The sequence below is a fragment of the Saimiri boliviensis genome, chromosome 10 (assembly GCF_048565385.1).
Source record: "Saimiri boliviensis isolate mSaiBol1 chromosome 10, mSaiBol1.pri, whole genome shotgun sequence".
NCBI lineage: Eukaryota > Metazoa > Chordata > Mammalia > Primates > Cebidae > Saimiri > Saimiri boliviensis.
Genome location: NC_133458.1, coordinates 36,142,670 through 36,166,922, shown reverse-complemented (window position 1 = coordinate 36,166,922; position 24,253 = coordinate 36,142,670). Strand labels below are relative to the sequence as shown.

Below are 24,253 nucleotides of genomic sequence, written 5' to 3'. Positions count from 1 at the left end.
CAACTCATCAGAAATATAAATATGTAACTGAGAACTGTAACAAGCACTGAGAAGAAATAGTACAAGTTTCTGTAAGAATTTCTTTTGAAGGGCCTGACCTATTCCATGGGGTCAAAGGAACTTCCCTAAGAGAGCTAAGATCTAAAGGATAATTATCAAAATACTCGGGCAGAAGATGGTTGAAAAGAACCTTCTGGACAGAAAAAGCAAAAGCCCCATAAGGGAAGGCAACATGACATGGTAAGGAAAACTGGCACATGGTGAGAAGGAAAAAATCAGGCAGGAGTGAGACTGCATAGAGTCTTTTGGAAGCCATTTGAAGGTATATGGACTTCATCATCATGACAATGAGAAGCCAATGAATTTTGAATTTCAGCTAGGAATTCTAGCTCTACTGCCTTTTGGCTATATGACATTCACCTTGATCTTTCCTATGCCTCAGGTTTCTCATGGATAAAATGATATAAAAATAAGTCCTACTTCATAGATCTGTATGACAAAAAAAAAAAAAAAAAAAAAAAAAACCAGAATGAGACTCTCATATACATTACTTATAATTATTGCAAGTCACTTTTGACTTAAGGATTTTCTCTTAATCTTTCTCAGTCAGTCTAAAAGATAAGACTACTCCTAAATCAATTCAGAAATGGAATATTGAGCTGTTTGAAGGTCTACCAGATGGACAAGAGAGGAAGCTCGGTAATATAGCTACCTATCAGACTATCATGGTCAATTTCAACATCTCTAACACTGAACTTATCTCCGTTTCTCTCAAAACTTGCATGTCCCTCCCACTGTTTTTCTTGCAAATGGTATAATCAATCCTTCAATCATGTAAACTGGTAACTTGGCAGGGAGGCTGAACTGCTCCCTTTTCCTCAGCTGTATATCTAATTGGTCTCAAGTCCTTCAAATTGTACTGGCAAAGTGTCGAGTGAAGTCCTCTCTCTTTCCTGCCACAACTGGCTAGTTCAGGCCTTCATCCTCTCTTGCTATGCAATTATAATTACTTTATAATAGAATTCTTCAGCTCACAGATCCTACCTCCAATTCACCCTTTAGTTACTTTTGTAGAACATAGATCAAGTTCTTCTGCTTATAGCTACTCATTACGGTTCTCCTTCAACTACCATTTATTTCGTCTTCCCTCAACTAACTCTGACAGAAAAAAGTTTAAACTCTTGAGCAGGGCACACCCAGCCCTCTACAGCTATCCCTTAAACTTTTTCTTAAACCATATGTCCTGCCAGCTCTTCCCTATACACATCCTATATATGGACAACAACAAAATTGCTTGCACATCTCCAAAATGCACCATGCAGACCTCCCAGTGCCTATACGTCTTCGCTCCTGCAGTGCCTTCTGCCTGAAATACCAACCTGCCCCAGCTTTTCTGTTCTCATGTGCTGAGCAACATCGACTTCTCCTTCAAGGGCAGCAAGTGTAAAGATTCTTTCCCAGCTCCTCACTTACCTACAGATCTTTTCTCTTAATGCTCTTTGCACAGACCTCATAAAGCAGTTATCCTATTGTTCTTGTTTCTGTTCATCCATCTCATCCCAGTAGAGGGCAAAGAACATTGCTTATCTCCCCAACACATAGAAAAGTACCAGGCTCAGTAGTGGGGCCTAATACATGTTAGGTGAGTGAAAGAGAAAATAATTAAATTAAAGGGGATGGTTTCAACCTGCTAGATAAGCTAACTGTTAGAGATTTTTAAACAAATTTGAAGACGCTTTAACCAGAACTAAGCTTTCTATCACTGGAAGTTTTCCAGTAGAAAGATGATTGCTGAACAACAACATCAAAGATTTATATATCAGATTAGAAGCTGGCTAAAGTGTTCTCAACAGTTCTTTAAACTAAAACTTCACATTATACCCTGTCCTAGTGTTTTTTTTTTTTTTTTTCCCCCCGTAGGAGCATATCCAAACATTGTAGCTGTGCACAGAACATTAGTAAAAATAAACAATAACACCAAGACTTATTCTATTGTAAACAAGCAACCCTGGGAATAAAACAGCTTTTTCTCAAGGAACTGATTCTAGCCACATCAAATGTCTAAGAAAATTTCATCCTCAATGAGTGAGGCTTTACTCACTGGGTTTGAGAAACTAACAAGAAAAACAAATACAGTGCACACCCATAGCAAGAAATGAAATTAAAATGAGACTAAGTCAATTCAATAACTAAACCTGATATGATTAAATCTAGAAGCACAACTTATGTGAGCAATTCAGGACTCCTTGCTAATAATGTTATTTTTTGTTAATTTTCCAAATTAACTATGAAAATAATCTTTCAAATGCCACTCACGTTGGCTAAATTATTAGGAACATTACATTTATCATATGTAGCTAGGCTTTATAGTTCCTTATGTTTTCTCCAGTATTGCGACATGTTACTTGAAGTTCAAGGAGATATTTTAAAACTAAAACAAGTGTTATTTGATAGAAACATATTTAATATATTATTTGGCAGGACAGTTGTCACAATCTCTCTTGCAAAATACTTAGAAAATGCTAGCTTTCAACAAATATTTAGAAATATAAAATTTGCAGTGTTGGGGACATTGCTTTTGCTTGAAATCTATAATATAAAAATGAGTCTTGAATCAAGTTTTTTTCTGAATCAGAATTGTATGTGTATGCACATTTCCTAAATTTATTATGAAAGGTGTACCTATAATTTCCATAAAATAGTAAGGTCACAGTCAGGAAACAGGCCTTTCTATCTTTTAACTGTCTCTTATCTGTAACATAGAGTACCATATAAGATGACAGTGACACAAATAATTTCTGTTCAAGAATGATGACTGTCTAAAACCAACTACCTAAACTTTTCAAATCAAATCTGTTAGCAAAGAAAGGAACGTAAGAGAGTTCTGAATCTTAGTTCCAGCTTTGTCTGTGTGAAAAAGAACTCAGACAAATAATTCAAACTTTCATAATTTTTATTGGCTAATCTTGAAAACGGAGAAATTGGACTAGAAGCTTTCCTTCTTTTAAAAAAGGATTTAAAATTTTTTGGTGTTTTTTTCTATCTCCCAGGGATGATCATAGCTCACTGCAACTGGAACTCCTACGTTCAAGTGATCTTCCTGCCTTGGCCTCCCAAGTGCTGAAGTTACAGGCAACAGTCATCACACTTAACCTTTCAATTGCTAGTTGTTACAATGTAAAAGTAAGATCAAGCTTTGATTATTTGGAGTCTGGAAGCACCAGGTAAGCCACATGTCTGTTTGATGTTGCCAGGCCTGCTCCTTTCTGCCTTTTTGTGAGTCTGTGCCTTCCCAGCTTCCCTCTACCAGAGAATGGGCAGAAGGAAAGAGAGCAAACAGGTAACACTATTTGCTAAAGCTGTGAAAGTATAGGCAATTTAAATGATGGCCGAAATACAGTCCGGAGATTACTGGTGGGTATCATTTCCAAATGAACATCAATTAATTAGAGCTGAATAAATCAATAGCACCCTGGAGCTGTTCTGACTGACAGTTTTTTTAGACCATCATGTTTTCCTATAGATAGGGTGACCATGCATCCTGATCTGACCGGAAGAGACCCACTATAAGCCTCTGTTGTTTGGTCATAATTCTTGGCAGAAATATCCCCTTTTCTTCACTACGATCTTTTACCTGTAGTGATCATCCTATAGTCACTACATGATCCTATAGTCACTATATGATCAGCCTATAGTCACTACAGGCAAAAGAAGATAAAATGCCTCATTCTACCTGATAGTTTCTGTGCAGTCTAACTGCAGTAAACTCCACTTCCCCATCATCCAGCTCAGGATTATTCCCTGAGTGGAGTCAATGAGGGATGAGCTTATTGCTCGGCATGCAGCAGAATGTGCTGCAAAGAATCTTCCATGTTCTTCTCCTCAAAAAAACATTCCTTAAGAAGTGTGTAGTGGCTCAAATTATTCGCTAAACTGAGCTGCAATGTATATATAAAAAAGTAGAGCAGCTTTGCTTTGAGACTAAAGTAATATATATGTATATATATATATATGCTTATACGAAGTCTTGCTCTGTTGCCCAGGCTGGAGTGCAGCGGCACAACCTTGGCTCACTGCAAACTCTACCACCCAGTTCAAGCAATTCTCCTGCCTCAGTGTCCCCCACCCCCTAGTGGCCAGGATTACAGATGCATGCCACCATGCCTGGGTAATTTTTGTATTTTGGTAGAGATGGGTTTTCTCCATTTTGGCCAGGCTGGCCTCGAACTGGCCTCAGGCCATCCACCCGCTTTGGCCTCCTAAAGTGCTGGAATTACAGGCATAAGATACCATGCCTGGCCCACTAAAGGAAGTTTTTATGGTTAAAATTTACTTTAAAAGACCACAAATATTTGTTGGAAGGCTTGCCACTATTCCTTAAGAACAGTTCAAAAATATTTGAATACCATTCATAGCCTAAAGTTGGGGACACCAATTTAAACTGTAGCATTTTAATATGATTCACAAATGTCCTTCCTGTGAATTCAAACTTCTACTTCCCAAGAATCTAACTCTTCAGATTCTGTATGGCTGAAACACCTAAGGTTCAATATGGATGTCCAGAGAAAAAGAAACAGAGCACTGAGACTCCTGCCATTTCATCTTCTGCACATACATCCCAGAAGCATAAACTAAGTTTCCTGTCCACTTTTTAGACTTTCTTTTATAAGTTACTTATCATATTTAATCAGGGTATTTCTTCTGTACTGTTATTATCTTTAGTAATGGTAAGTAAAAAACAATGGCTCTTATATAATGGTAAGATATAGGAGTTTGAAACTACAGGTGGGGTATTATACATTTAGAAAATTAGAATCAAACACATACTTGATGAATTTTAAATGTTTGCCAATTTCAGGAATTTTCAAGGAGAACCATATTTATCTATATTTGTAATGATAGAAAATTACCATCTAAGAAAGACAAATGACCAAAAAGCTATCAAAGCTGTCTTTAAAATGGTGGCAAGCTTGCATTTCTTTAAATAATATGCCATTTAAATTTTAATAGAAATAAAAGTATATAAAACTGAAGTAAAGATAACCCACGTCCTTCCTCCACCATGGAGAGAAGGTGAATCATGGTCACAAAAGAACCTTCGGGCAGTTCAGCTACCTGCACCAACTCCTGTATGCTTTTTCCCATCATGAACCCACAACACGCATGACAAATCTAGAAGGCCCAATAATTTTGTGCCAACCCAAGTACAGCAGTACTAGAATCTGGCCTATACATAATCTGGAAAGACACTCGTCAGATGGCAAATCAAGGTGACTGGATCCATACAATAAAGAGAATGCAGAGCATGTGTGATCTTGAATGTGCTGTGGATTGTTTCCTCTAAGACACATCTGTAGCTTATACTTAAAACATATCTATGCCTTATATTTTAAGAAAAATACTCAAGATATACTTTAAACTTAAAAACAAACAAACACTTCCCAGTTTGATTTTTGACTCCCAGAACAGGAGAACAAAATTGTATGGGTTCTCAGTGTTTTCATGATTAAGCTTTCTTTTTCTTTTTTTTTTTTTTTTGAGATGGAGTTTTGCTCTTGTTACCCAGGCTGGAGTGCAATGGCGCGATCTCGGCTCACCGCAATATCCGCCTCCTGGGTTCAGGCAATTCTACTGCCTCAACCTCCTGAGTAGCTGGGATCACAGGCACGCGCCACCATGCCCAGCTAATGTTTTGTATTTTTAGTAGAGATGGGGTTTCACCATGTTGACCAGGATAGTCTCGATCTCTTGACCTTGTGATCCACCCAAAGTGCTGGGCCTCCCAAAATGCTGGGATTACAGGCTTGAGCTACTGCGCCCGGCCTTAAGCTTCATTTTTCTTTTCCCTAAAATCCTAGTGAGATAGAAAAGGTAAAAAAGTACCAATATAGTAAAAATAGAGTTTAAAAAAACTAAGACTACTTAAAATGCCAGTGCAGAGGAAAAGCCTATGGCTTTTGACCTCATGGGTAATGGGGGCAAGTTTGTCAACCTTGCAAACCAGAGAGAAAAACAATCTCCCTCTCCATAGTTAGAATGTGAAGTCTGGTTTAAGAAGTGGGGTTTATATGCCACACCGCTTTGTTCTACTTGTAATTCCAATGAGAACCAAAAGCTAGTATTAAAGCCTTGCTCCTCAGTGTGTGATGCTCAGACCAGCAGCATTGGCATCACAGAGGAGCTTGTTAGAAGTGCACTCTCAAGTAGAAATCACAACATACTAAATCCAAATCTGCGTTTTAACAAGATCTCCAGGTGATGTGCATGCACGCTGAGGTTTTAGTGGCACTGTTCTAGAGAACTTGGAATGAGCAGGTGGACAGCTAATCCTTTCCTACTGAGGATGTTTACTTGAATTCCCTCATGCAAATAAATTCACCACTGTTTCCAGCAATGTAACTTCTACTATACTTGGATAAAAAACAAAACTGGACTTTCAATTCCTGTTCTGCTACTTACTAGCAAGTTATTTAACTGCTCTGAGTACCAGTTGCTTTACTTAGAGAGAGAGAGAGAGAGAGAAACTAAGAAAACTATTTAACGGGTCTATTATGTGAATTAGATGAGAGTAATGTTAAGAATTGCCAGGAATGGGAAGATGGCCGCCTAAGAACAGCTCAGGACTTCAGCTCCCAGTGAAAGTGCAGAGGGTGAGTGGACGCCGCATTTCCAGACGAACTCTTATTGCCCACAGACCAGGAGATACCCAGGCTGGGGCAGCGTCGCAGCCCCAGCCGGTGCGGCTGTTTTGGCCCCTGTGGGGCTGATTCCGTCCGCGTGGCTGCTGTGACCACGCCCTGTTGCTGCGGTTCTCCATACAAAAGCCACTGGTCTGGGAGCCCTCTTAGCTGGCGAGCAGAGCCCTGAGACGGCAGAGTTGCCCATTCATCTGAAATAGCGAGTCAGGCCAGGAGATTCCTAGGCAAAAAATCCACCAGGAGCCGGCGCCACAGTTCGAGCCGACTCCGTGAGTCGCAGCACGGGAGATCCCGGCGCCTTTTCAACAAGCGACCGGAACGCGGGGTCGTGCAACTTAAAAGAAAAGACTCTGAGTCAGGGAGCCAGGTGATCAGGCTCGGTTGGTCCCACCCCTCCACCCCCAACAACAACGAAAACAAAAACAGTAATTGGAAACCCTCTGGGTTGAGCCCTTCAAACCAAGCACAGCTGAACCGGGACGGTCCGGCTCCGTGGGGGAGGGGCTTCCGCCATTACTGAGACTCTCCACCGCTACGGAGGCAGGCCGCCGTTGCCGAGGCAACCTGCCACAACAGAGAGAATCCACCATAACAGAGGCGGGGCCACCATTGCTGAGACAGTTCTAACTACGCCCATATAAAAAGGACTATAGGGAAGAGCTCAGGGCAGCTGGGCGGAGCCCACAGCAGCTCAGCAAAGCCCCTGCGGGCAGGCAGTGGCTAGGCCTGCTGCTAGCTGGGCGGGTCAGACCTGAAAGAAAAATCAAAAAAGGCAGTAGTGCAACGGAAACTCATAAAGCTCCAACTCCCTGGGACAGAGACAGACAACAGGTGGATAAACCCACAAAAATGGGAAGAAACCAGCGCAAAAAGGATGAAAACTCCCGAAACCAGAACACCTCTCCTCCTAAAAGGGATCACAACTCCTCACCAGCAAGGGAACCAGACCGGATGGAGAAGGAGGGTGATGAAATGACAGAATCAGACTTCAGAAGGTGGGTAGTAAGAAACTACAATGAGCTAAAAAAACATGTTCTAACCCAACGCAAAGAAAATAGGAACCTTGAAAAAAGATTGGACGAACTGCTGACGAGAATGGACAGCATAGAGAGGAGTATAAGTGAATTGATGGAGCTGAAAAACGCAACACGAGAACTTCGTGAAGCATGCACAAGCTTCAACAGCCGAATTGACCAAGCAGAAGAAAGGATATCAGAGGTCGAAGATCAACTCAATGAAATAAAAAGAGAAGGCAAGAACAGAGAAAAAAGCACAAAAAGGAATGAACAAAATCTTCAAGAAATGTGGGACTATGTGAAAAGACCTAATCTACGTCTGATAGGTGTACCTGAATGTGATGAAGAGAATGAATCCAAGCTGGAAAATACTCTTCAGGATATTATCCAGGAAAACTTCCCCAACCTAGCAAGGCAGACCAATATTCAAATCCAGAAAATACAGAGAACACCACAAAGATATTCCTCAAGAAGAGCAACCCCAAGGCACATAATCGTCAGATTCACCAGGGTTGAAACAAAAGAGAAAATGCTAAGGGCAGCCAGAGAGAAAGGTCGGGTTACCCACAAAGGGAAGCCCATTAGACTCACAGCAGATCTCTCAGCAGAAACCACAAGCCAGAAGAGATTGGGGGCCAATATTCAACATCCTTAAAGAAAACAACTTTCAACCCAGAATCTCCTATCCAGCCAAACTAAGCTTCATAAGTGAAGGAAAAATAAAATCCTTTGTGAATAAGCAAGCACTCAGAGATTTCATCACCACCAAACCTGCTCTACAAGAACTCCTGAAAGAGGCTCTACACATATAAAGGAACAACCAGTACCAGCCACTCCAAAAACACACCAAATGGTAAAAGAGCATCAATACAATCAAGAATCTGCATCAACTAACCAACAAAACAGCCAGGTAGCATCAAAATGACAGTATCAAATTCACACATAACAATACTATCCCTAAATGTCAATGGACTAAATGCCCCAATCAAAAGACACAGACTGGCAAATTGGATAAAAAGCCAAAACCCATCAGTGTGCTGTATCCAGGAAACCCATCTTACATGCAAGGATACACAAAGGCTCAAAATAAAAGGATGGAGGAAGATCTACCAAGCAAATGGAGTGCAAAAAAAGGCAGGAGTTGCAATTCTCATCTCTGATAAAATAGACTTTAAAGCAACAAAGATCAAAAGAGACAAAGAAGGACATTACATAATGGTAAAAGGATCACTGCAACAAGAAGAGGTAACGATCCTAAATATATACGCACCCAATACAGGAGCACCCAGATACATAAGGCAAGTTCTTAATGACTTACAGAGACTTAGACTCCCACACAATAATAGTGGGAGACTTTAACACCCCATTGTCAATATTAGACAGATCATCCAGACAGAAAATCAACAAGGATATCCAGGACCTGAATACAGACCTGGAACAAGCAAACCTAACAGACATTTACAGAACTCTCCACCCCAAATCCACAGAATATACATTCTTCTCAGCACCACATCACACCTACTCTAAAATTGACCACATAATTGGCAATAAATCACTCCTCAGCAAATGCAAAAGAACAGAAATCATAACAAACAGTCTCTCAGACCACAGTGCAATCGAGTTAGAACTCAGAATGCAGAAACTAACTCAGAACCGCACAGCTTCATGGAAACTGAACAACTTGCTCTTGAATGTTGACTGGATAAACAATGAAATGAAGGCAGAAATAAAGATGTTCTTCGAAACCAATGAGAACGAAGACACAACATACCAGAATCTCTGGGACACATTTAAAGCAGCCTCTAGAGGAAAATATATAGCAATGAGTGCCCACATGAGAAGAAAGGAGAGATCTAAAATTGAGACCCTATCATCAAAATCGAAAGAGCTAGAGGAGCAAGATCAAAAAAACTCAAAACCTAGCAGAAGACAGGAAATAACTAAGATCAGAGCAGAACTGAAGGAAATAGAGACACAAAAAACTCTTCAAAAAATCAATAAATCCAGGAGCTGGTTTTTTGAAAAGATCAACAAAATAGACAGACCACTAGCCAGATTAATAAAAAAGAAAAGAGAGAATAACCAAATTGATGCAATAAAAAACGGTAAAGGGGATATCACCACAGATTCCACAGAAATCCAAACCATCATCAGAGATTATTACAAACAACTCTATGCACATAAACTAGTAAACCTGGAAGAAATGGATAAATTCCTGGACACCTGCATCCTCCCAAGCCTAAACCTGGAAGAAGCCGAAACCCTGAATAGACCAATAACATGGTCTGAAGTCGAGGCAGCAATAAAGAGCCTACCACCCAAAAAAAGCCCAGGACCAGATGGGTTCACAGCTGAATTCTACCAGACATACAAAGAGGAGCTGATACCATTCCTTCTGAAACTATTCCAGACAATCCAAAAAGAGGGAATTCTTCCCAAATCATTTTACGAGACAAACATCATCTTGATACCAAAACCCGGCAGAGACTCAACAAGAAAAGAAAATTTCAGGCCAATATCCATGATGAACATAGATGCAAAAAATCTTCAATAAAATACTGGCAAACCGATTGCCACAGCATATCAAAAAGCTCATCCACCATGATCAAGTAGGATTCATCCCGGGGATGCAAGGCTGGTTCAACATACGCAAGTCCATAAACGTAATTCACCACATAAACAGAACCAAAGACAAAAACCACATGATTATCTCAATTGATGCAGAGAAGGCTTTTGACAAAATTCAACAACCCTTTATGCTAAAAACCCTCAATAAACTAGGTATTGACGGAACGTATCTCAAAACAATAAAAGCTATTTACGACAAACCAACAGCCAATATCATACTGAATGGGCAAAAACTGGAAGCATTCCCTTTGAAATCTGGCACTAGACAAGGGTGCCCTCTCTCACCACTCCTATTCAATATAGTACTGGAAGTTCTAGCCAGAGCAATCAGGCAAGAAAAAGAAATAAAGGGTATCCAAATTGGAAAGGAGGAAATCAAATTGTCTCTATTTTCAGATGACATGATTGTATATCTGGAAGACCCCATCATCTCAGCCCAAAATCTCCTGAAACTGATAAACAACTTCAGCAAAGTCTCAGGATACAAAATCAACATGCAAAAATCACAAGCATTCCTATACACCAGTAACAGACTTAAAGAGAGCCAAATCAAGAACGAACTGCCATTCACAATTGCTACAAAGAGAATAAAGTACCTAGGAATACAACTAACGAGGAACGTAAAGGACCTCTTCAAGGAGAACTACAAGCCATTGCTCAACGAAATAAGAGAGGATACAAACAGATGGAGAAACATTCCATGTTCATGGTTAGGAAGAATCAACATCGTGAAAATGGCCATACTGCCCAAAGTAATTTACAGATTCAATGCTATTCCCATCAAGCTACCAATGACCTTCTTCACAGAACTGGAAAAAAACACCTTAAACTTCATATGGAACCAAAAGAGAGCCCGCATAGCCAAGTCAATTCTAAGCAAAAAGAACAAAGCAGGAGGCATCACACTACCGGACTTCAAACTATACTACAAGGCTACAGTAATCAAAACAGCATGGTACTGGTACCAAAACAGAGATACAGACCAATGGAACAGAACAGAGGTCTCAGAGGAAATACAACATACCCACAACCATCTGATATTCGACAAACCTGACAAAAACAAGCAATGGGGAAAGGACTCCCTGTTTAATAAATGGTGTTGGGAAAACTGGCTAGCCATGTGCAGAAAGCAGAAACAGGACCCCTTCCTGACACCTTACACCAAAATTAACTCCAGATGGATTAAAGACTTAAACATCAGACCTAATACCATAAAAACCTTAGAAGAAAATCTAGGCAAAACCATTCAGGACATAGGTGTAGGCAAGGACTTCATGACCAAAACGCCAAAAGCAATAGCAACAAAAGCCAAAACAGACAAATGGGACCTAATCAAACTCCACAGCTTCTGCACGGCAAAAGAAACAGTCAGTAGAGTGAATCGGCAACCAACAGAATGGGAAAAAAAATTTGCAGCCTACCCATCTGACAAGGGGCTGATATCCAGAATTTACAAAGAACTAAAGCAGATCTACAAGAAAAAAACAAACAAGCCCATTCAAAAATGGGCAAAGGATATGAACAGATACTTTACAAAAGAAGACATACAGGAGGCCAACAAACATATGAAAAAATCCTCATCATCACTGGTCATCAGAGAAATGCAAATCAAAACCACATTGAGATACCATCTCACACCAATTAGAATGGCGATCATTAAAAAATCGGGAAACAACAGATGTTGGAGAGGATGTGGAGAAATAGGAACACTTTTACACTGTTGGTGGGAATGTAAATTAATTCAACCATTGTGGAAGACAGTGCGGCGATTCCTCAAGGACCTAAAAATAGAAATCCCATTTGACCCAGCAATCCCATTACTGGGTATATATCCAAAGGATTATAAATCATTCTACTACAAGGACACGTGCACACGAATGTTCATTGCAGCACTGTTTACAATAGCAAAGACCTGGAACCAACCCAAATGCCCAACGATGATAGACTGGATAGGGAAAATGTGGTACATATACACCATGGAATATTATGCAGCCATCAAGAACGATGAGTTCACGTTCTTTGTAGGGACATCTATGAACCTGGAAACCATCATTCTCAGCAAACTGACACAAGAGCAGAAAATCAAACACCGTATATTCTCACTCATAGGTGGGTGTTGAACAATGAGAACACATGGACACAGGGAGGGGAGCACTACACACTGGGGTCCGTTGGGGGGAAATGGGGGAGGGGCGGGGGGATGGGGAGGTGGGAAGAGATAGCATGGGGAGAAATGACAGATACAGGTGAGGGGACGGAAGGCAGCAAACCACACTGCCAAGTGTGTACCTATGCAACAATCTTGCATGTTCATCACATGTACCCCAAAACCTAAAATGCAATTAAAAAAAAAAAAAAAAGAATTGCCAGGAATGTCTCCAGCACAAGGCTGAAAACAGCTTCTGACTTGGTAATGATAGGATCTGCAAACATTGCCTTAACACTGAAAAAGTAAAACCAGTTTCCCTAAAATTAGCATATTATACATTCCATACTACTCTAACAAAAATCCCAACAGATACTTTTAATTGGATAAAATAATCTTAAAGAACATTTTAAAAAAGAAACCTTAACCATGACAAGAAATGCAGATATATATATATATATATATATATATATATATACACACACACACACACACACACACACACACAATAATATTTACACATATATTTGTATTTATTTTTATATGTAATATATTTATATTTACACATATAAAATCCTGTATAAAGTTATATTACAGGCCAGGCTCAGTGGCTCACGTTTATAATCCCAGCATTTTGGGAGGCCAAGGCAGGTGGATCATGACGTCAGGAGTTGGAGACCAGCCTGGCCAATATGGTGAAACCCTGTTTCTTCTAAGAAATACAAAAATTAGCCCAGGTGCGGTGATGCACACCTGTAGTCCCAGCTACTCAGGAGGCTGAGGCAGGAGAATTGCTTGAACCCAGAAGGCGGAGGTTGCAGTGAGCGGAGATCGTGCCATTGCACGCCAGCCTGGGTGACAGAGTGAGACTTCATCTCAAAAAAAAAAAAGAAAAGAAAAAAAATTGTATTACAAAGAATACAGAAAAGTGTGTTTATTATATAGAAACAGATACCATAAATGAAATTAACACTTAAAATACAGGGCAAATCTAAATGATAAATATGAAATAGTGACTAAATAGGAAATGAAATAAAATGATATTTATGAAAAACACATATAAAATGATGCTCATGCTCACTGCTAGTGGAATAGATATAAAATAAAGTAACAATGTCATAATACTTTAAGTGACTCAGATTAGCAAAAATTTAGAAGTGCCAAATTACCAAGAAGATGGCAACAAATATTTTTGTACATATAATTGGATAATTACTGCTTTTATTTCTAGGGAACAGATACCCAGAACAAGATTGCTGGGTCAAAGAAATTGTAATAGTGGTAGCAATAGTAGTAGTATTAATCATAATAATAACAATTACTATGATTAGTACCACAATGATAGTAGCAATCCACCTCCTGGTAATCTGCTAAAACACCATCATTATTGTAGTAGCAGTAGTTACAATAATAATTTCAATACTGCCATTGAATGGATAGCACTTATTATGTGCCACTGTTCTAAGCTCTTTACATATGTTAACTCTAATCCTTCTCACAAAAACGCTAAAAAATAGGGAACTATGATTCCTATTTTACAGGCTAGGAAACAGACACTAAATGTGCCTGGCACACACAGTAAGAACCATTAGCTTTATATGTTAGTTAGATAGATTGGCTACTTTTGTTTTTGTTGTAATTATCACATATTTTCTGATATAGCAATGCTACTCCTATGATTCTAACTCAAATGAGAAAGCAACAACAAAAAAATCAAGCATGTACATGTATATTAGTGAATATTTGTCACGGACAGGTATGAGTAAATCTATCTTTGTATGAAACAAAATACAGAAAAATGTATACAAGGTGGTTAACCTGGATTATCTTGTTGAAGCGTAGGTGATATTGGGAGAAGAGGAGGGCTGGAGAAAGAGGAAGGAATCCAAATAAGTCAATAAATCAGAACACACACACACACACACACACACGCACACACACCCCTGCACACAAAGATAGAAAGAAGGTTTAAGTATAGGATAACAAGAAAGAAATAATGTTTACATTCTCTGGGGACATGAGGAGCTCTGGAAGAGTTTAAAGAATAGGTGCTTTTATGCAAATTTCATTTCCAAGAAGAGTGATACTTTTGTTAAATGATTTGGTTTTTCACCCCATACAATATAAAGTATTAAGAAAATTTTCAAAGGTTTATTCTTTATTGAACAACAACAAAAATCTTAGTAATTCTAAGGTTCAAAATTCAGTAAGGGTCAAGTTAAAGGCACTGTCTAGGGGCAAGAAAGCTGAGTTCTGTTCCTGGTGCTGCCACCATTGGACTATTTGATCTTTGGCAAGTCACTTAATCTGTACTTAATTTCCTCACTCACAAAGGAAGGAAGTTCAACCAGGCCATCTTTAAAGCTCCTTTTAGAAGTAGAATGTAATGATTCTATAATTAAAAAGCACATGTAGAAAAGTGAAAAACGAGTAAACAGGAGAGATAATTATCATACATTTTAAAGAAATGAAGCTTAAAATCTTAATAGCTTCTAATGATCCAGGTAATTTAGTGATTCACTTAAAAATGGAACATTTAAGAAGTATAAACTACAATAAGATCAATTTGTGATTTTACATTTCCAAATGGTGAATTTAACTACCCAATGCTTTAATTTTGAGAAATTAATGCTTTAATTCTGAGAACAGCAATGCTGCCATTTTACATATTTTCAGATTACTCACTGAAGACTTAATTTGTCCTTTAAAATGGGGCCATCTGTAAGGTGCAGTTCAACCAAAATGTCATCTTCTAGAGACCACATGTAATAGCCCTATGAAAAAAAGGCTGGGCAATGCCAGCCAGTCAGCATGCCAGCCAGTCAGCCACATAAATAAATTGCACAATAAAATTTGTAGCAGAAATTTTTGAGTAAAATTATTGATAGAACACAAAAAACGGAAAACACCATTTGCTTGGAATGGCATTCTCCTGAAGCAACATTCATAGTTTAAATTGTTATATTTTCCTAAGTTTATAAGTAATAATATGATTATTAGTCATACTTTATGAAAATTTAAAGCATAAAAAGTCATTAACTTATAGGGCATAAAAATTTCCATGAGCTTTTTACATTTTATGTATTTTATTTCCTTAAATGGTTATGGGATTTTCCAAAAGCATACACACAATTCCTTAAACTTTGCCAACTTAGAATTAGTTACATAAATATCACTCTTCAGACCGTATGGAATTCCCTAGACAAATCTACTCAACCTTTTAGTAGTTGAATAGGATAATAGGTCATCCAAGTGTGAATTTCACCCACCCCCGCCCCACCACACACACACAGGAAAAAATATTAAGACTTGGCTCAATCAGATTTTACAGGCGACACTGATGTAAAGAAACAATTTATGGCTTGCACAGTTATCTAAAATTCCCGCAAACAAGCGGTTCCCTAAGTAGTATGTCATAATTTTCTTATCTATGAGTACAAGCACGTGCATTTATTTATATCCCTAGTTTAACTTCAAGTCTAATTTTACTGCCAGTTGTATCCATGGGTGGATTTCTTTGTTCTAATTGCAAATGGAACTTGAGCTAGATCAAAGGCATTTTAAGAAGGTCAAATTTTACTTCTCTGAAAAATAGAGGGTGTTATCCCATGTAATTAATTAATGCTTAGCCGTGCCCTTTGGCGCATTATCCTGTGGTTGCCGAAAACCAGAGCCAGCCGTCCCCACCTGTTGGTGCAGTGAAACAGACTTACCCAAAAGAGCAGATTGAGGGCATAGAGCAGGCAGCGCAGACACTTCACGGAATCTTCTCTGGCCATTGTGAGCCCCGGAAGGGAGAAGCCCCATACTTTCACCACATCCTACTCCCAAGGGCAAAACGGCAGCGATCTGCAGGGGGCGGGGGAGAGAGGACAGGGGACATCTCACCAACACGCTCCCCACCGCCTGCCTGTCCCTCCTCCGCCAGCCCTCAGCCCAGTCCCTAAGAGCCCAGTGAATTCGAGACATAGCCTCATCAAAAATCATTTGTTAAAGTCATAATAGTAACTAAAATCCCAAAAGTTCAAACTGGCTTCAGATAACACCTGCTGGGAAGAGAAAAGAGCACCTATCCGGATGAATGGAGGCGCACAGTAAACTCGCGTTCTCAGGGGACACGCGGCGGGGCCCTGTGCATTCTGATGAGACGAGACGCTCTTGAAAACCTCCCTCACTCCACGCCCCTCCTCGGGGACACCTCTGCTGGGAACTGTCCTGAAGGTTAGAAACCACACTGCCCCTACCCCGGAGACGTCACAGGCGCCACCGGCGAGCTCGGGAGCATGAGCGCCCTTCTAGTTAGGACTTTCCTGGGCACCACAGCTCCCCACCCCATACCCTGACCCGCAGCTCGGGTGTGAATGCAAGGGACTGGAGGGGGCGCAGCGCGGAGCCGGAATTCCGCCCAGCGACTAGGGTTTCTCTGGGAGAACGTGAGAAATGATGTTTTTGGCCCCAGAATGATGGATTACCCTGGGACAGGGGGCGGGGGCGGGGAGGGGGCGTCGGGGAATTAGGGCCGGTGCAGCTGTGCAGACGCCGGGTTAGTCATTCATACACCCCTTTCCTCCGACCGCAGTCGCGACTCCGCGCTCCAAGCCGTCAGCGGAGCACAAAGCGAGCGCGGCCGCCGGCCCAGCCACCGCGTCCGCGCGCCCCCGCCAGGGCGCGGGAGGAAACGCCGCCTGCGGCGGGGAGCCCCAGAGCCAGCCCTTAAGTAGTTTAGCACACAGCGTGGAGGGCAGCCGCCGGCGGGCTGGCGGGACACGGGCAGGAAAGGCGACAGACGTGCGGCCACTTACCGTCGGCGCTGGGCCCCGTGCCCCACGCCCGCCCGGGGATAGTCGGGGACGCACGGCGGGCGCTCATCGGGGCAGGGACCCTCTTCGCGGAGAGTCGGAGGGCTGCATTGGCTTCAGCTGGAGACGCTTCTTTCTCTTCCTCTACCCGCGCCGCCGCCGTCGCCGACTCCTGGGAAAAAGAGAGAGGAAAAAAAAAAAAAAAAAAAAAGTCCTGGGCAGCAGTTGCTGGAAAGTCTCCGCTAAGCCACCTCCCAGCGCCGCTGTCCCTCCCAAGTCTTCTCCAAGTCCGGACGAGGCAACGGCGGCAGCCAGGGCCAGCTGCACAAACTCTCAGCGCATGCTCGAGCCGCTGGCTGCCGGGGTTGGGTCCTAGTGGGTGTTTCTTGTCCCTCTCACCCAGCGAGAGTCCCCAAAGGGACGCCTCACCTCTGCAGGACAGGGTCTAGAAGAAGATAATGCCTAGGAACTTGGGAGAAGCCCGTGCAGTAAATCCCTTTAAAATGGTGGTGTCGAAGGAATGGAGGCTGGGTTATAAGCATAGAGAAACAGGCTTTTATTATATGAAAATATTTGTGTTTGAGAAGGGGGGGCGAAGGGTTGGCCCAACCCAATTCCTGCAATGGGAAACCAGTTTTCACAACCTTTACGGAGCCACCTCCTGTGATTTGTTATTAACATGGTGCCCTATGATCCTTCTTATTGCTTTGTTGCCCTCCCTGATTGAAAAAAAAAAAAAAAGTTATTTCCCACTTTCATACTGCACTAACAGCATTTATGGAAACATCAGAGTAATCGTGTCCAATATGATATGCAGAAGAGGAGGAAAGAACATTTTAAACTCTTACAAGTAATTCAAACTTTCCAAAATTTCTCGTGATAAGATTATTTTGACTTTTAACTGGGTGATTTATTTTGAAATATGTATATAGTAGTGGATCTTTGGATATTTTTAAATTAGAATTTATTAAGTATTAAACAGGAGACCATCCTTCGAAAAGAATCTTCCCTTTTAGAAGAAGTTTGACACTAAATGAAATACTACTGAATCAGATCCTCCTAAAATGTGGATGTGTAATGCCTCAGAATACTGCTCATTTCTAGGATTACTTTTGTGGGCTCTGCGTGGCAAATAAAACTTCACCAACAAATATGAATTACCCGGAATACGAGCAACATCTTTGAGAAAACCTAATAACTAGAGCCCTTAAATTTTCTTGCAGAGAAAAAAAAAAAGGAATCCTGTGTTCATGACTCCCTAAGGTCAGGTGCTACATTACTGAGTGACAATAAGACACGCAGTCTCATGTAGTAAAAAGCAAAGTCAAGACTAAAAAAACCAGTATGGTTGTCCTAGGTAAGGCTAGGAAAATTATTAGTAAGCAAGTTACTAAGCGGAATGTATGACAGCAACCCAAAAGAGTATAAAGAATTATAGCCACACACAAAATATACCAAGAAAAATGCCCAATCATCCATCAGATGACTACAACTCTGGTAATAAAGCAGCTTGTAGAATCCTGGGGAAGAGAAAAGAAACCCACTTTTATCTTCTGCCAGTTTCTTCTCAAATTAGGGTGAGTACCTATTTTAAGCAAAGGACTGCTAAAACCACCAGCCATCCAAATGCTGTTGGTGCCACACATTCCCGGAGAGATATAAACATCCCCCATTGAGAGAAGTCCATGACTGCTATTAAAACTGAGAAAAAGAGTGCCAACAATTCCCATGTCTCAAAGCAGAGGTCTTCTTCTATTTCTAGAAGGTAGTTACATGCCCTTTCCTTAATTCATAAACCTTTAAGGGCCAAATGCTTTAAAATAATAAAATACTAAAGGAAATTACTTTAGAAATATGTATGGCGTACTCTTCCTGGTAAATAAGGAGAATGGATTCAAGAGAAATTAAAATAGTTGCTCAACATCACACCTATAGTTCAACCTAGATTCCAAAGTAAAATCCAGAATCATGACTCTTTAACTAGTACACTAGTTTAATGGTTCTCAAAATTGTTGTACATGAGAATCAGCTGGAGAACTTTGAAACAATCCTAATTACCTGGCATACCTGATACCACTTAAATCAGAATCTCTGCAGGTGTGGCCTAGACATACATGTTTTTCAAAGCTGTAATTCCAGTCTGTAGCAACCTTTTTCCAAGGTAATTCTAGTATGTAGCAAAGTTTGAAAACCACTGCAACTAGGGATTTACAGCTGCCTAAAAACTAGCAAAAGAGTCTCTTTTTCGTCAGATCGTTGAGTTCGTTGGATCAAATGCCTCTCCTGTGACTGGATAAATTAAGATTATTATCCTCATTTTACAAGTTAAGAAGAAAACGAAGCTGTAGCTACTGGTCGAATATTCCTGATAAATGATCATCAGATATAGTGAATCAACATTTCAGTAGAGGAGACCTCACAGTATTTGAGACATTGCAATAATGGGCAGTTTTGATTAAACTTGACCATATCACTCTTTAACTTCTACTGTTCAACCTCAGTTCTGCCCTTGGACTCCAGAGCGTAAGCAAGCCTTCCTCCCGTATGACAGCCCTTCAACTACTTGAGAGCAGCTGTTCTTCTCTCCCTCTCCAATTCTTCTCTTCCCCAGAATTACAGAAGCATAATAAGACTTGACATCACAGCTGTCATTCTGAGGGTTCTGTATTTTTCTCTGTGAGATCTGGTTTTGTGTGTGTGAACAAAAGGAGGATAGAAATGTCATAATATGCACGTAAAAACTTAAATGTGCGATAACATATTAGGAAAATTTTATGGTCTATTTACTACCCATTATTCAGTAACCCAATTCTGTGACCAGGTGTGCTCCATTAAGTATCATTTCAGTGGTGGTACCTACTGTGTGCCTCATGCTGAAGATACTAAGACAAGTTCTTCCTCTCCAAGAAAAGGCAAAACTGTCCTTTCCCATTATATGATAATAATATCAAAAAATAATAAAATAAGCATTTACAAGGAAACACACACATGCCAGTCCCAGTGTCAGGAGTAAAACTGAGCTACATGTTAAGAGAATACAAGTTCCTCACTCCATAAGGCACCTCACTTATCCATATCTTATTCCATTCATTCTGCTCAAGTTATGGAGACCGAAAGGATAACACAGGAGTTTGGATGTATGAATTGCTATACCTTCTTAGCACAAGACCTTCACAAGTACACCTGAGCCAGTTCTTTACAGTTAATATGGGATAGACACCTAATAGGTTTTGAACAAATTATGTGTCTGACATAATAGGTGCTTCTCACAACTTACCTTATTAATTCCTAATAACCATATGTTGAGATACATGAAGTCAATTCAGATAGCTGATTTTTACCAGAGCCACACAGGTGGTAAATAAAGAAGTTGAGATTCTAAGATCTGTCTGATTCTTTCCACTGTTAATCTGCATTACAATAAAATTTCAAATCTGGGGAGATAACCCTTAAGAGGAAAATATTAGAGCTTTTTAAAATTAGTTTTTGAAAATATGAAGCTGCATTTCAAATATGTGTACTTTTGAAAATGTGAAGCTGAATTTCAAATATGTGTACTTAAACTATGGATGACTGGTAAATCTACTTCTAAAAGAGTATACAGACCCAATAGGACCTGGGAAAATCCTTTCATTACTGAATTAAGTAGACTGCTCTCTACTGCAAGCTTAGGGTTGCCAGATAAAATACAAGACGCCTCATTAGATTTAGATTTCAGATAAACAACAATTTGTTTTTTGTATAGGCATGTCCCAAATGTTGGATGGGACAAATATTGCATTGGATATACGTATACTAAAAAATTATTCAAGTTTACCTGAAATTCAAATTTTAATTGCATAGCCTGCATTTTTGTTAGTTGAATCTGGCCTGCCTATGCAAACTAGCAAATGCAATTCAAAGAGCGACAAAAACAATTAAGTATGTTTCACATAACAATGAGTCCAGAAATAGTGATTCATCTGCCCAGTAGTGTTATCAAGGAATCAGTTCTTTTCCCTCCTTACTCTCCTGGCACTCACAATGAGTCATCATACTGTCCTTAGCTACCTCCTCTCACAGTTACAAGATGGCTGTGCAAATTCAGGCATCATTTTCAGTTACTATTACTTCCAAAGGAAGAAGAAACTATTCCTTCCTATGAATTTTAGAATCAAGCAACCTCTCCCAGGAGTTCTGCAGCAGATTAACCCTTTAATTGATTGGCTGGAATCTCATCACATACTCATATATGTACCAATTATTGACAAGAACTATGATTCTGCCATGACTGGTTTGTTTTGTTCTATTCTGTTCTGTTCTGTTTGAGATAGAGTCTCACTCTGTTGCCCAGGCTTGAGTGCGGTGGATCAATCTTGCCTCACTTCAACCTCCGCCTCCTGTGTTCAAGTGATTCTCATGCCTTAGCATCCCAAGAAGCTGGGACTACAGGTATGCACCACCATGCCCAGCTAATTTTGTATTTGTAGAAATGAGGTTTCACCATTTTGCCTAGGCTGGTCTCGAACTCCTGACCTCAGGTGACCCACCCCCCTCAGCCTCAGAAAGTGCTGGGATTACAAGTATGAGCCACCATGCCTGGCCAGGTTTAAACCAATCAGGATGCGTTACCTGTGCCTGGGACAGCCTTCTCTAAAGCACATTGCCAAACAGAGGAGGGTAGATAACTGAACACAGTCAGATTTTTATTTGAATGGAGGGATAGAGAAAGGAAGGCATACTACCATCCTCTCTTCTATTCACTGCTAGGACAACCCAGCTCTCAGCCAACCTTTTTGTGGCACTACATAGCAAGTTTCTTAGTTATTGAAAGAACCACTGAAGCAAGAACCTCATGGCAATAGCAAAGGACCCTGAGAAAACTCAGATCACATCATTTCCATCCCATGCCATAAGCTTACTTTCAGCAGCATCATTTGCATTTACACACCAGGTGATTCATTAAAGAAGTCCTCAAATCAGTACCCACCTATGACCCCCTAGAACACTTTTCTCTTAAACTTTATCAAAACTAACCTTCATGCAAAGCTTAGAAATTGGGACTCACTTTACCCACAGATATTGGTGCATATAATCCAGTCTTATTTAATAAATATTTACTGAATTGTTGTTACAAACTCAGAACTGTGCTAGGAGATACCAAGTGTTCTACCATAATTTTGACTCTCAAAAATTTATAACTTCATTAGCAGGCTTCCTCCTCAGCAAAATTCATAGAACATAAGAGATCTTTTGGCCAGACTTGTTGGCTCATGCCTGCAACCTCAGCTCTTTGGGAGGCTGAGGCCAGGAGTTGGAGACCAGCTGGGGAAACATAGCAAGTCCCCTGTCTCTACAAAACATGAAAAACAATTATCCAAATGCTGTGTGCTCACCTGTAGTCCCAGCTACTTGAGTCTGAGACGGGAGGATCTCTTCAGCCCAGGAAGTCAGGGCTTCAGTGAGCCGTGATTGCACCGCTGCACTCCAGCAATAGCAACAGAGCCAAGACCCTCTCTCTCTCTCAAACAATAATAACAAAAACAAAGAACTCTTTCTCTTAATTTTCAGTTATTTGAAACAAAATGTAAAGAAAAGGAAGGAATACAGGTCTACTTACAAATAGCTGACAATTCTTACTTTTCTCAAAGAGATCTCTCAGGAATTATATCGTTACTCTACTACATCAGCATTTTGTCATGCCCACAGTATAAGTGGGGAAAGATAATCAAAGTGTTAACAAGAATATTAGATATTTGTCTTTGTCTTTGCTGCTTTTTCTCATTTTCTTGCTGTGTTTTAAATCTTCCAGCTTACTCCAATGCTGTATTAAATAAAACATTTATTTGTGACACCAGATAAAATATTTTGTTTTTAAAATTATTTCCAGCTAGCTAATCAGAACTCACAAGCGTCCTTGTCCTACCATGTGTAAAACAACCATTTTATTATTATTTGTGTGTATGTGTACTAGCAATAACCATGTATTAGAAAACTGGAGATGTTGTAAATTCTCATTTCAAATTTCATGGTTTGAATGTAGAAATGATTGACTAATGAAAAAGAAAAAATGGTAGTGTCCTTAGTTTCTTCTAGAAGAATCCATTTCTTCTCAATGCATTTGTTTTCACTGCAAAGAATTATTATTTCTAGCAATTGCCATTTTGCTTTATCATCTTTGTATGGTCAGTTTTCTTTCTTAGAAAGCAATGTTAATTGATTGATTACTACTCACAGCAATGAGGGGAGATATATCATGTAAGCAACATAAGACATCTGTAAATAGCTCATACAGTTAATTTTAATAACTACAAGTAATTAGGTTATTTTAATACATTTATTGTCTTCATCTGCAATATTATTCCCTATAACTGGCTAGAGAAAATAGTTGGGATGTAACATGTTTGATTTAAGAAACATACATATTTTCCAAAATGACTGCTAAAAATTACATATTTTGTTATAAGTTTTATATTGGTGGTATTTCATGAGTCACTGGTTCATAGAGAAGAATCTTTCCAACTCTGCCAAAGTGGGGATGGGCTGGTTCTCACGTAGGCTTAAAAAATGGCAGCAGCCAGCTTGGGCTGGAAGTCTGACCATATATTGACTTAATTAACTAGATCTCAACAGCTATTCCTCAGGTGAGACATAAAAACAGAATATAGCTACCAAAAACATGTTACTCAAGTCGACTCTGTTTCTTGATCTTTTCTCCCTTTATTGTCACCAGCTTGCACATATGCAAATGCCATCATAAATCATTTCCTCTTTTTTCTTTTCTCCACAACCTTCCTTCTATTCAGACCAGTGTTCTCAACTATCCTGTGAACTTACCACATTTGCTACATATTCAAGTTTTCACAGATGTGCCTTATTCAGTTATGGGAACAGGCATGGATGGCCAGAACCTAAAAACTAGACCAATCAATTAGGGTGTGACTGGAATTTGAGTGAAGACCCATCAAAAAGCAATGTAAATTCAGG

General features: G+C 40.0%; 1 protein-coding gene across 7 annotated transcripts in view; it reads right to left on the bottom strand.

Annotated features, from left to right (window-relative positions):
* The window catches only part of TSPAN12 (tetraspanin 12), a 171,361-nt gene that overhangs the window by 67,820 nt on the left and 79,288 nt on the right, over nucleotides 1-24,253 (bottom strand). For 3 of the 7 annotated variants that reach the window (XM_074379160.1, XM_074379159.1, XM_074379161.1), the window contains exons 3-4: nucleotides 17,291-17,459; nucleotides 16,202-16,337 (exon numbers count right to left, since the gene is read on the bottom strand). In XM_074379160.1, the coding sequence (XP_074235261.1) occupies nucleotides 16,202-16,267 (66 nt within the window). In that variant the 5' untranslated portion in view covers nucleotides 16,268-16,337; nucleotides 17,291-17,459. Of the gene's footprint in view, nucleotides 1-16,201; nucleotides 16,338-16,534; nucleotides 16,690-16,732; nucleotides 16,820-17,290; nucleotides 17,460-17,716; nucleotides 17,917-24,253 lie in introns of those variants that run through there. The other 4 variants (XM_003921048.4, XM_074379163.1, XM_074379162.1 and 1 more) reach the window with 4 other exon arrangements.